The 14,080-nt window shown below is 41.0% G+C and overlaps 1 protein-coding gene across 1 annotated transcript in view; it reads left to right on the top strand.

Annotated features, from left to right (window-relative positions):
* LOC125235720 (protein mesh) overlaps positions 1-14,080 on the top strand; it is a 43,033-nt gene that overhangs the window by 13,953 nt on the left and 15,000 nt on the right. The window contains 8 exon segments of the mRNA XM_048142292.1: positions 10,242-10,480; positions 10,626-10,832; positions 11,507-11,566; positions 11,568-11,666; positions 12,079-12,216; positions 12,737-12,905; positions 13,365-13,617; positions 13,697-14,068. Coding sequence (XP_047998249.1) covers positions 10,242-10,480; positions 10,626-10,832; positions 11,507-11,566; positions 11,568-11,666; positions 12,079-12,216; positions 12,737-12,905; positions 13,365-13,617; positions 13,697-14,068 — 1,537 coding nt within the window.

The raw sequence follows: 14,080 nt of genomic DNA, 5'->3' as shown, positions 1-14,080 counted from the left end.
GGTCTTAGAAAGAGACATCAACTTTTTGGAAGTTCGCCGGAATCGATCGCGGAGTGCTGGATTGCGAGGCCGTAGTCGTTACCGCTGAGCCACGATAGCATACTCGCGAGTGACGAAATTGTGAACTACCACTATCCACCGCAGCCGCAGCCGTGGTTATCGGCTACGCCGCGCTGCTACGAAGTGCTACGTCAGTGACGTCATCCTAGGAGACTACGTATTGCCTCGCTACGCCGGAACACTGCAGTGGTATGCAATTTTAAGCCCTGTTTAGAGCGTGTTAATCATTAAATTAAATTATCGCAATGCTGACAATGCAGCACAGTGATAGCGCAAAAATGATCTGCCACGGTTGCACACTGGAGCTTATGGTCGGCGAGGGCTATATTCAGTGCATGGTAGCGACTTGCGGCAAGCTGTACCACCTGCTTTGCATAAATAAAACGCTTACGCTGGCTGAGCGAGATTCTTGGATGTGTCCTGAGTGTAAGATTACGTTTAAAAAAACAGGATCTAATTGTGGAACTCCAGTTGGTACTCCATTAACAACTAGGAATGTATGCGTCAGGAATAAAAGCGAAGCGGCCGTAAGTGCGCAAACGTCGTCAACAAGTGAAGCCTCGACCATGGTCGTAGAGATGAACGCTATTCGTGACCAAATGAGCATGTTATCGGAGCAGCTGGCTGACGCCCTCGTCGCGGTAGCGAAGTACCATGTTGCGCTGACTGGCTGCTCTTCTAAGCTTGACTTGATCAATGAACGGCTATTGCAGCTTGAAGTAAACTCAGCAAGCGGCTGTCGCTGTGAGACGCAGAGCGTAAGTCCCCCTGTCACCGCAGAATCGGAGCAGAAATCAAGACGGAAGTCAAGGCCAAAGCGCAAGGCACGGAATGCAAAGAAATATGCGCCAGTAGTGCAGGAAAATGTGGAGGATGACGTAGGGGTCCCTACTTGCAACGAGACTAGCGACGTTGTTCCTTCCTCACCGGTGTCCATGGTCAGCAATTCGTTGTCCAGCAGTGACGTGTCCACGGGAGAGGAAGCGGGTGTTGCACTCGTCGGCCGTGATCAACATAAGGACAAAGTCATTGCAAAAAAACACTTCTCCTCAATGCGATGCACAGCTGGGCCTGAAGTTACTTCACTCAAGGCGGCAGAAGTCCTCAAATACATACACCTTTGGAACATGGCATCTGGCCCCGATGAGATACGAGCATATCTAGAAATATTATGTCCCGAGAAAGCTTGCACTGTCCTTGAGATCAAAGCAAAGGGATCCTATAGATCTTATAAAATCGGCATCCCGGGCGAGCTCTATGACCGGTGTTTATCCCCCGAGGTCTGGCCCAAGAACGCTCGGGTAAAGGCGTGGTTTTTTCGGAGAAGACAAAGCAACGGCACATACACGGAAAACCCCAGGTCCCAAGAGGAAAGCACTTCCGATGTTAGACATAATATACCAAAATGTCAGGGGCTTGAACACGCGGCTTCAGTACTTCAGGCAAAACCTGCTAGCTCTTGATTGTGACGTCATCGCGGTAACTGAGTCTTGGCTCACCGATGCTGTTAATGATGCTGAGTTGGCGTGTGGCGGGTGGAGCGTTCTGCGTCGGGATCGCGCCACCGGCGCGCGGCGGCGGCGGCGTACTCCTTGCGGCGCGCCCTGGTATCCAGCTCGAGCGTCGTGTGGAACTTGAGACGCCGAACGGCGAGGACATGTGGGTCACACTTGTGGCGGGTCAGAGTGTGTTTCATATATGTGTCGTGTACATTCCTCCCAGTGCTTCAGAGGAAACTTATATGCGGTGGTTCGAGAAAGTGGAGTCGGTTATTGACACTCTTACGGGTGCAGTGCTTGTGATCGGCGACTTGAACTTGAACCCAGTGTATGCGTCCCGGAGTGTCCTTAGTTATTATTGTTATTTTGTATCTGTTTGTGGTCTGATTGATATGAACGAAGTGACGAATGTACATGGTAGTAAGCTAGATGTCGTGTTGGTGTCTGAGCGCATTACTGGTGCTGAGGTCTCCAAGGCGGCAGGCGAGGGATTGGTCCCAAGATCTGATGCGTACCATCCTCCATTGGATATCTCAGTTCCTGTGGGAGACTGTTCGCGTCGACCGGCTGCAGGTCGATTGGATCCCAGCAATGTGGACATGTGTCGGGACTGGAACTTTACTAGGGGTAATTTTGAGCTCCTGTACAAATTAGTTTCAGAAATAAGTTGGCAGGAAGTCCTCAGTGCTGACAATGTCGACGTCGCTGTGGACACATTTTACAATATATTATATGATATATTTGATCTCAGTGTACCTAAACGGAAACGGCCGACCAGTTCAAGTAGACGATATCCTGTGTGGTTTACGGCCGACCTGATCGCTGATATAAAGCAAAAAAGTAAACTGCACCGAAAATGGAAGGCTACACGGGATATAGACGTCTACAAACAGTTTTCAATATTGAGGTCTAAGGTGAAAGAGTGTCTAGCGTCTGCTTACGATAGTTATATTGGACATATCCAAAGCACAGTTAAAGCCAATCCTCGCGCTTTCTGGGAGCACGTAGGCAGTCTTAAAACAAATGGTGGTTTTGTGTCCCGCATAAAGTTTAAAGACGAACAATTTGTCGGTAGGGATGTGGCCAGTGCTTTCGCCAACCATTTTTCAGAAGTTTTTCTGCCTACTGTTCCGCTTCTTGACCCACGCTTGATAGAAAATGCCTATCGTGAGCCTACTGGCGACTGCATTGATATCAAATCAATTTCATTGCGAGAGGTTGAAGTTGGGATAAAACGCCTCAAGGCCAATAGCTCTGTTGGACCCGACAACTTACCGGCGTATATTGTAAAGGGCTGTATGGATTTCTTGAAGATGCCGATACAATATATATTCAACCTGGCGCTATCTTCTGGATCTTATCCTCGATGTTGGAAGGTGTCTAGGGTGAGACCGATCCCGAAAGCGAGTGACACTTCCGTGGTTGAGAATTATAGACCAATCGCCGTTCTTCCCACCCTTGGCAAGTTGTTTGAGGCCATACTTCACCGAACTCTGTCTTCACAGGTTCGACCCTTCCTGTGTGACGCGCAGCATGGCTTTCGGCCTAGTCGCTCAGTCAATACGAATCTGTTGATACTAACGGACAATATTGCTGCTCATCTTGATAGAGGTATACAAGTCGATGTCCTCTATTTTGATTTCGCAAAGGCTTTTGATCGCGTGGATAACGACGTGCTGCTTGCAAAGCTGGACAAAATTGGTTTCTCTCACAAATTGTTGACCTTTTTTGCCAGCTATCTGCGCGATCGACAGCAGTTCGTCCGACATGGTTGTTTTGTCTCGACTCCTTACCATACCCGGTCTGGTGTCAGTCAAGGCTCCATATTAGGGCCTCTGCTTTTTGGTATCATGATCAACGATCTCAAGTCGGTTCTTCGGGCGGCTCAATGTCTCTTATATGCTGATGACCTCAAGTTGGTATACGGCGTGGAGCAAAGAGCCGATTGCGAGACGTTGCAGAATGACATCGACTTGGTATTTCGGTGGAGTATGGAGAACAAACTTCATTTTAACCCAGCCAAGTGCTGCGTGTGTACATTTACCCGCTCACATACCGCTCTATATTTTCAATATATATTAGGGTCAGAGCCGATAAATCGTGTCTTCTCTGTCAAGGACCTGGGCGTTGTGTTTGATACGCGGCTCACTTTTCACGACCATATTTCTGCTCTTGCGACGAGCTGTTTCCGAAGGCTGGGTTTTGTAATCCGAAACCTACGCTGTTTTCAAGACCCATTGGCCATAAAAATAGTTTACAATGCCTTGGTAAGGAGTAAATTAGAGACCTCGTCGATCGTATGGAACCCCTACGAATCGACTTATGCCTTATTACTTGAGAAGGTGCAGAAAGCATTTTTAAGGTTCCTTTTTAAAAAAGTTTTCGGATTCTACCCGTATCTCTACCCGACCAAGTATCTCCTTGGCTCTCTTGGGTATAACTCCTTGGAGGTGAGGCGGAATTTTCAGCTGATGATCACAGCATGTCGAGCTCTACGTGGTGAGTCAGACTGTCCCGAGCTTGTAGAGCGTCTCGTACGACTGTTTGTTCCTGATGTTCCGAGGATAGCACTCAGGCCGCGACGACGCGACCTGTTGGCCGTGCCGCCGGCGCGTACCGTATCGTACAGGAACTCGCCGCTGCCCCGCGCCCTCTCACAGCTCAATGCGCTCCTGACATCGACACCTGAGTGCGACTTGTTTGCGTGGCGATGGGCGGCAATATGTAGTGAATGCTTGAGATTGTGTGAGGCGATGGATGCGAGGTGTTCAACTGTTCCTATATAAAATGTCTGTTAGGTGTATGCCTATTATTGTAAATGTATATGTCTACTTTGTTTTTCTTGTTATGTCAGCCTAAGATATGTGACGCAATGGTTAGCTGTAAAGTCATGTAATCATGTTTACCAATAAATAAATAAATAAATAAATAAATGTAGCATTTATTTTAATGTGTACGTTTTTTTTTATGAGCTGTTGCATTTGTTAATGCTCAAACGTAATAATATTTCATAGCATTACTTGTAATTAATTATTTGTGTTCTGAGTCAAGCAAATAAAACTAAAACAAATTAAGTAATACATATGTATGTAGTTATGCACTGTCTTCTAAAATTCACAATTGTTTAAAATTTTACTTTGAATAGATACAATATCTATTACCTATGCAGGTTATTAAAATAATAGCAAATATAACCATACGTACCAAACCTTACACTCACTGTGTAAGCCAATGCCATTGTTGGATTTGATGGTATGACTGTCATCATATAGAGGTGGTGTCAGCATGCTCAAGGTAGACAGAGAGCCACGTAGCACTAACATCTCGCCGTTACCACATACGTTACCAAGTACGTGTGTGCGCATATGTTGCACGTTGAGGGTTCCATAGTCGATAGTCTTATCTGGTCACAATGATGTTTCTTGCTCATGTATATAACAATTATTTATGTTATATGTTACTATGAAGAATTGCTCATCGAACTCGTACTGCGATGAGATCACATATTTTTGGACATTCTATGATATATGAGGCATAGTAGCAGATTAATCGTTTAGCGCTGCGTGTTGTAAGTACGTTTTCGGCGTTTAGACATAGACATAGACATAGAATGGCTTTATTTAATATCACAAATTTCACAATGTTAAAGATTCCTTTGTTATCGGTTTGATGGTCGTATTAAAAATTGGTCCCAATATAGCGCAGGCGTCAGGTAAAATAAGTCAACGTGGATTTTCATGTTGTGTTCATGTACAATGTACATCTTTGAGTAAGTATTTAGTATTCTCACTCAAGTTTATTCAAACTTACTCGTAATTTCCAGCGTTATCACTGTTATCAGTTTGCGAACTTCTTCGTCGACATAAGTCAGCTGCATCTTCAACTTGGTTAGACATTCTACCGCTTGTCTTGATCCAATTTTAACGGGTCTTTCATAAATGCCATTAAAATGATTGAACGACTTCAAAATTTCAAATGTGTAACTTCCGCGTACTTAGCTTTTCACCACAAAGGGATTAATGTTCCGTTGAATGGTTAAATTGTTCACAATCACATTAACATCACTTAAATGGTCCGAATCTCACAACACTATTTTCAAAAGTCTGTTAAATGTGTCTGGGCCCATAACCTATTAGATTTGGGGCAATTAATTAAAAGACACATTGCGATTTATAAGAGTTCAAATATATTATCGCAATATAGTAAGGCAAGGTGTGCTCCTATTAATAGCTACCAAGCGACTAAAGTACAAACGAAGTCCTTAAGATTAGGAACTATGGGCTGTTGTTTTTTATTCAATAGTTTACATGTATGAGAGAGAAAGTATAACAATATACTTGTTAGAGTAAGATAGATTTAGTTTTGTTAATTCCAACAACAACTCCCTGATATTGGCAATAGACAGAATGTTTATTACGCATGAAAGAGGCGATTAGCGTCAATGTTATTTATTTGCGGGATCACAGAATTGTACGCCGGACTTTCATTATTAAGGGAGAACTGTCATTGTCGGCGTAATGAAATAGGGACCAGGGCTTTACAAATACGAACGTACTAACAGGCCCCGTAGCCAAATGGCATTTCTGCGACGCGAAACGAAATCGAATCGCCGCAGAAAGATAGCCTGGCTCTGTCGCGCCAATACGCAAGAGCGATAGAGATAGATAACTACGAAAGAGATACTATCGTGAGCGTTTCGTGAGCGTTTGTGGATTCGGCTACTCACACAGTAGGTACTAAACTACTGACCCATTATAGCCTAGCAGTACACCTATGGCACCCAAATTTGTATGGATAGGTACGTAAAATATGATAAAACTTAAAATTAACTAAAAAGTAAAATCCCTCCAGAAACAATATATATAAAAAAAATTCAGGCTACTTATAGTGGGTTAGATCAACCTGATTAGTTTTGACAGTTTTTGTTCAGTTTAGTTGATATTGCTAGCAACATACCTATAAGTAGTAATGTTGAAATTTGATAATTAGTAGTTTACTCAGTACTAGCACGTATCTTAATGAAAACATGTTTATATTCACAAAACATTATTAACAAACACGAATGAGAAATGTACTAGAATAGCGCTGATGTTGATGCAATTTATCTTAAAACGCCGTTTACTTCAAAAACATAAAACAATTTTTATTTTTTTGCAAACGTTCATATTTACAGTGTTTTAAGAGTGTCAGACTTATCAATTTAATATCAACTTTTTTAATATCATTTACTTTTTGGATTACATTCACATGTCCCATTGCGTTGGCTAAGCTTAGGGCTGCCATTTGTCCGGGTTTCCCCGGATTTGTCCTAGTTTGGAGGCCGTCCGGGGGCCGTCCGGGCGGGGAGTCAAGAAGTGACCCGGACACTTTTCACGTGAGGAAGCACCTCATTGAATTTAAGTATTTATCAGCGAATTTAAGTTGGCTGATTAACTAATATCTGTTTACGTAATAAAAAACCGGCCGAATGCGACTCGGACTCGCCCACCGAGGGTACCGTATTCGTACAAACTTTCAATGGTTAAAAAAAACTCAGTTCATATATTTAACTTTAATGACTTGTCTAGAAGTATAGGTACTAATGAGCTTTATTATGTATAGTATAGTGCCATCTCTCGGTGAATTCTCTAACTAATTTGTGCGACCTGTATTGTATGATGGTTTTTCAGGGAAAATACTTTATAATGTTAACCGATTTCGACAGTTTTTACTTTATTTAAAAGATAATGTTTTAGGTAAAATCTCGTATAATTTTGAAATATGATATGGATGTATAATTTGTATATGCAAGGGTGGTGAAATTGAAATTGAAAAGTTTTTTGTCAATTAAAAAAACAGTTTCCAAGATACACACTCGATTCAATTTTTCCTGTAGGTAATATTTAGCATAATGTTTCGTAAAATGTTCACAATTTTTCGTTGGTAAACTTCGGGAGATAAGGGGGGCGGGGGAAGAACGGTTTGTTTTTAACAATTTCCTTAATAGTATTTTATGCAACTGGTGGTTAAAAGAGGTCAAAAAAGGTGAGTGGCGTGGGTAACAATTTGAGGCGAAGCCGAAAATTGTTAATAAAGACGCCACGAGCATTTTTTGACTCAGTTAAACACCGTTGCATACAATACTTTTTCTACGACCAAGCACTTATTTTGAAAGAAAATTATAAATCAACAAATACCTACTTTCAGTCATCTTAATAGTTATCGAGTGGACCGCCTACCATTTTGAATATGCAGTTTGAGTGCAAACATGAAAATAAAACTGTCTATGGTATGGTTCTTTGAAGCCTGGCCACTAAGACGAATCGAGCCGAGTTGAGTCGAGTTCTCATAAATTTGAATGCGATTCGACGCGTCGCCAATGAACGCAGTAGAAAACGAAGGAGTCTCGACTCTGCGAATTGGTTTGTTAAGTTGGTAGCAATGTATTTACTGAACTGTAACAGCTATATCGTGCTACTGCTACTAAATGTTTTCAGGGTATAGACTAGATAGACTTGTCCTGACATCTTTTATGTAGGGTTTTAAAGTTCTATGCACGACCTTGTAACTCACGAATAACAGTACGGGAGTAGAAAATAGTATTTTATGCAACTGGTGGTTAAAAGAGGTCAAAAAAGGTGAGTGGCGTGGGTAACAATTTGAGGCGAAGCCGAAAATTGTTAATAAAGACGCCACGAGCATTTTTTGACTCAGTTAAACACCGTTGCATACAATACTTTTTCTACGACCAAGCACTTATTTTGAAAGAAAATTATAAATCAACAAATACCTACTTTCAGTCATCTTAGTTATCTAGTGGACCGCCTACCATTTTGAATATGCAGTTTGAGTGCAAACATGAAAATAAAACTATCTATGGTATGGTTCTTTGAAGCCTGGCCACTAAGACGAATCGAGCCGAGTTGAATCGAGTTCTCATACATTTGAATACGATTCGACGCGTCGCCAATGAACGCAGCAGAAAACGAAGGAGTCTCGACTCTGCGAATTGGTTTGTTAAGTTGGTAGCAATGTATTTACTGAACTGTAACAGCTATATCGTGCTACTTCTACTAAATGTTTTCAGGGTATAGACTAGATAGACTTGTCCTGACATCTTTTATGTAGGGTTTTTAAGTTCTATGCACGACCTTGTAACTCACGAATAACAGTACGGGAGTAGAAAAAATTCTTTTTTTTCTTCAACAAAACAATTATAAGAAATAGTTTTGATAATTATATGCAATTTGAACTCTTTCTAATTTGATCTAGTAACTCAGTAACCTCAAAAAAGACAAATTTAATTTTTTTTGTAAGATTTTTTTTTGTCTTTGTTATCGTTTATTGCAAATGGCCATTTTCGTGAAAAAAGATTCAAAAACTTTTTTTGTAAAATAGGTAAATTTAACGTTTTCCTTACTCAGAATTAACGTGCCCTTTCGATCCTACTAGGTAAAAAAAGCGTCCCAAATTAAATTTTTCCACTTCGTTACCATTTTCCAAACACTTTGTACAACGGTTACAAAGTGGAAAGTATTTACGCAAAATAATAGAAAATTTTGTACCACTTCTGTCTCCTGTTTTTTGCCCTAGATCGAAAGGGCTCGTTATTCTGAATAGAAAAAACATAAAATTGACCTACCTTAAAAACATTTTTTTGGTGTTTCTTCTCGCAAAAATACATGGTGTGAAATTAAAAAATAAATTTATTAAAATTAAAGGTCATGTTTTTTAAAAATAAATTCTGAGTCGTCCGGGAAAAAAATGCGATTTTCGCCAAATGTCCAGGTTTTTTGTATCTTTGTCCGGGTTTGGCGAAATTCGAGATGGCAGCCCTAGCTAAGCTAAGTCATCATCATCATCATCATCATACGTTGCGGTTTCCTTTAAAATCTTCGGGAAGCAATGCAATGCTCATCTGATGAAGGAGACAGCCAAGGCAGGAGATAGATAGGAACTGTATGTATAAGGTAAAATAATACAACCTAAGGGTTGTTAAAATAGCCTCGATATATATTCGCTTGAGGAAAGGAAAGCACTGCCAGTAATAAAAGCTTTACCAAAAGTTGAATATTTAGCTTATTACAAGTCGAAACTGTGTAATTGAAACGCTTTTATTCTTTATTGTTACCTCATACTACACGTCGACCAATTGGGATCTTTTGTGCAATTACCGAGGCTACGGTACGATTCTAAGTGCGTTTTCACATTTTTCGATCCGATATCGGAAGCAGGATGGATTTCAAAAGGAAAAATCAAAGATGACGGCGTAAATATATGGGATATCGGTCTGACATCGGATAGATCTGATAATGTGAAAACGCACTAAGATTCTTCAGCTATTTAGGAGCTTCTCGATCACTTCTATGTGTTCGATGATGAAGCTCATGTCTCTCTGAAATCATTTGGTCCAATCCTTCGGGCGTGACTAGTGATGTGCAAGTTGCGGAAACTTTCCAAAAAATTCTTAAATTTGATAAATTTACGAAACTTTCACGAAAAATAAAGGGAATATATATATATATGAAATAAAAAGTTTCCATCCAATACAAAATATGGAAAGTTTCCGGAATTTTCCTAGTTGAAAATTTCAGAATTTTGGAAACTTTCTGTCGGCACATCAGTAGGCGTGACATTCGCACATTAGTGTCCGACGGTCTAACTTAGGTTTCCAAATAATACTTATTCAATCTTACCTTTCAGCGCATATCGACGGGCGCGTCCTCCCGGCAACCAGCTACCAGAACAATGGCCAGCCCTACGTCATCACCAACGCCCGGCTCGCGCAGATCCGCGGGAACTTCCTATACTGGTTCTATGACCAGGGCGGCAGTGAGAACCTGGGGGATTACCAGAGGGATATACACACTTCGACGCCGCAGATTCATAAGAATTTTAACTTCCAACTGCCGTTCTTTGGGTTTAGGTTTAATTATACGAGGGTGAGTTGAATTTTATTAAAACCCACGGCATTGAGCTAAATTCTTAACATCTTCATCCTGCTGCTTTTTTTGAGTCTTATCAAGAGCCTTAAATTTAAACACGGACATGACATGAGTAGGTATTTATTTACCCTTTTCTCCGCAGATATCAATGAACGGCTACATCCAGTTCAGTGACCCCCCAGACCACTACACTTACCCTCTCTCTTTCCCCATCCGCGACTGGCCGCAGATCAACGACCCCTCGTTCATCGGCATCTTCTTCAGCAAGTGCAGGATCGGCAGCATGAGGCCTGAAGAACCAGATCCAAGACGCCCTGGCGTGTATTTTAGGATGGACAGGGACTTGCAGGTTGGTTTCAATTGTAGCCACTTTCTTAGTACAGGTATGAGGTATCGTTTCTCCATTCCTCGTTCATCGCCATCTTCTTTAGCAAGTGCAGGATCGGCAGCATGAGCCCTGAGGAGTCGGATCCGAGGCGCCCTGACGTGTATTTCAGGATGGACAGGGACTTGCAGGTAGGTTTAGTGAAGCCACTTTCTAACTATGGACCTCCTTCTTTTGTGAAAATATTCCAAAAGTATACTTACAGATTAGTATTTTTCCTGCAAAAAAGTTTCTATGAAGGAAGAGTCAATGATCTCCAGTTAAAAATTCAGCATCTAACGGTCTTTAAATGTTTTGAAAGAGGCTTCTTTTGAGAGGCAATTTTTCACCATCAGATTCAGATTTCAGATTGTCCATATATTGCCCATATTATTTAATATTTAACCATTTTGAAGGTTATTTAACAGACTTGCATACACCAGCTGGGCTTTTGAGATCTTAGGTCCATTTGAAACCGTTTCCCACCATCTTATGTCATGATTAAAGTACTAAGATTATTTAACTGGTGGATTGCATCATTTGGATAGGTACCTATTTAGATTTATTTGAAACCATTTGCTGCCATATTTAATATTCTGTCTAGGGAAGGCAAGGATTGCTAAGGTCTAAATTATATTCATACTCTATCATTTCAACAGACCCGCACAGACCAGCTAGGCGTTGAGATGCGCGAGCGCATTACCTGGGACGTGCGCGAAGGGCGTCATCGGATCCGAGACCTTCTTCCCCAAGCACGCAGTCACCATCACCTGGAAGAACATGTCCTTCGCCGGCGGTATCGACAACTCTTTGTTCATGGTTAGTTTCAGCTTTTACTTCTCTTCTAGAGTCTATGGCATTATTTTTCATTCGTCTTATGATGAGGGTATTTGAGCAATTAAGCATCTCTGCTTAGCTCTGTGGTTTCATGACTTTCATGATACTGAATGGAATTCATTGTCTGCAGAGATTGGCAAACTGTTGCTAGGTTACTTTATATTCTCAAGTGTGGCTCTATACGACAGCCACACTAGAACACAGATCATAGACCAGTCAAAACATCGTTGATAGATCTTGCCCATTCCTACAATTTATGACTTTGTGTGCTCTTGATATAGTCCTTTGTAAAAGTTGGTCTAGTGCGCGTACCGCATATTGAATATTTTATTCCTACGTTCCTTGATCTACATGAGTTAACTGTAGATATTTACGATGTTTCTTTACTATCCAGACAAACACTTTCCAAATGGTTCTCGCGACCGACGAGGTGTTCACCTACGCTATCTTCAACTACCTGGAGATCAACTGGAGCTCCCACACTGAGGCTGGTGGTGACACCACCAACGGAGAGGGCGGTGTCCCTGCTTATGTAAGTCGAATTTTACTATGGACCTAATTATGTTTAACACCTTGCATGACACTACTCCAGATACAATAGAAACAACGATAGGATTATTTACTCCTATAGGCGTTTAGTGTCCACCAAAGACATTAATATGCAGTGTCGAATCAGCAAAAGCGAATGAGAGTAACTTCTTTCCACGGTTTTTGACACTGATTTCAATATTTTTTTTTAGTTAATTATACATATATATACCTACCGATTACAGACTAATCCAACATGTGATAAATATTACATAGAAAAAACTAAACATTAACAATTTAACAACACCAACGATAATACTAAGTATACAGTGGAACTTCAGGCATTTGATATTTCCAACTATCAAGAGAAGAAAATAGAATATGGTAACATTCACTTACTTATCACCTATATTTGTTTCTTCATGGTTTATAGTAGCGTCATCAGTGACATCATAGTATAAGTAAACATCTGCCGATAGACAAAAATATACTGAATATCCTCCATTGTCTTCATATTATTTCAGATTGGATTCAACGCTGGAAACGGAACCCAGAGCTACGAATACAAACCATACTCACAGGCTTCAGTTCTCAGAGATCTCACGGGACGAGGCTGGGCCAACGGCTTCCCTGGACGACACATATTTAGGATAGACGAAAAAATACTGATGGGAACGTGCAATAAAGATATAGGTAAGAAAATTAATTAAAAAATACTCAGTTAACAATTGAAAAACTCTGGACCCACAGACGGATTGGAAGAAAACGGTAATGAAGTAGTTAAATCATTGATAAGTAGGTAACTTCAGGATAGGATCGAACTTAGGATACTGCGAAAATATCAAGGAAGTAAAACTATGGAAACGGATTAAATCGCGAAAATATCAACTCTTTACAGCGTTCGTGGTCAACGGGTGACTGAGGAAAAATTGCAAAATAACTTACAAGAAATATTAACGAACCATGACCAAAATAATATAGATTTCTAAATTTCTTGTAAGTGGGTAGCTAATAAGATTAAATTCATTATACCTTTCCGTTTCCATAGTTTTATTTCATGACTATCGCGGTAACCGAAGACAATATCAAGGAAGGTTACAAAATAACTCACCTAGCAAATAAAAATAAAACTAATAAGATTACCTTTCACAGACGGAGCCAATCTACCCCTAATGTTCGCACCCGAGAGCGGTAATATGTTGGGAGGGACCATCGTCAACATCACCGGTCCCTGCTTTAATCCTGACGACAGAATCACCTGTCGGTTTGACACTGAGGCTGTCATTGGTGCTGTGGTCGATAGAAACAGGGCTATATGCGTGCAGCCTAGGTTCTGGCATAACGGCTATGCGAGGTTCGAAATTGCGATCAATAACGAGCCTTATAAGTGGAAGGGAAAATATTTGTGGGTAAGGATTCCATCCATTTTTTTTCGTGTAAAACATGTAAACATCACCTCATTTTGTCCGTTTTTTCGGGAGGAGTTCTTAAATTGGTCTTCATATTGTTTGTACAGAAACACCTGCAACGGCAACAGAGAAGATTTTCTTCACCGACAACTCTATCCACGAACGCTATCCTTCAGAAATTAAAATTACTTGGGACCGCTTCAATTTGACTTCTAACCTAAACGTGCAACTGCAGATCGGGTTGTGGGGCTACAAGGAGATTACCATCAGACCCCAGTTGGAGTTCATTGACATGATAGAGACCGGCGTTTCGAATACTGGAGAATACGTTATCAATCCACAGAACTTTAGGACCAGGGAGAACTTCATGCATCAGGATATGCAATTTGGTTTCTTACAGATCAATTTGACGACTCCTGAAGTCTACAAAGGCGTTTCTATTTCACCGTAAGTAATAAT

The sequence above is a fragment of the Leguminivora glycinivorella genome, chromosome 18 (genome assembly GCF_023078275.1).
Source record: "Leguminivora glycinivorella isolate SPB_JAAS2020 chromosome 18, LegGlyc_1.1, whole genome shotgun sequence".
Lineage (NCBI taxonomy): Eukaryota > Metazoa > Arthropoda > Insecta > Lepidoptera > Tortricidae > Leguminivora > Leguminivora glycinivorella.
Note: the sequence above shows the minus strand (reverse complement) of the source record. Positions and strands in the feature narration are given on the sequence as shown.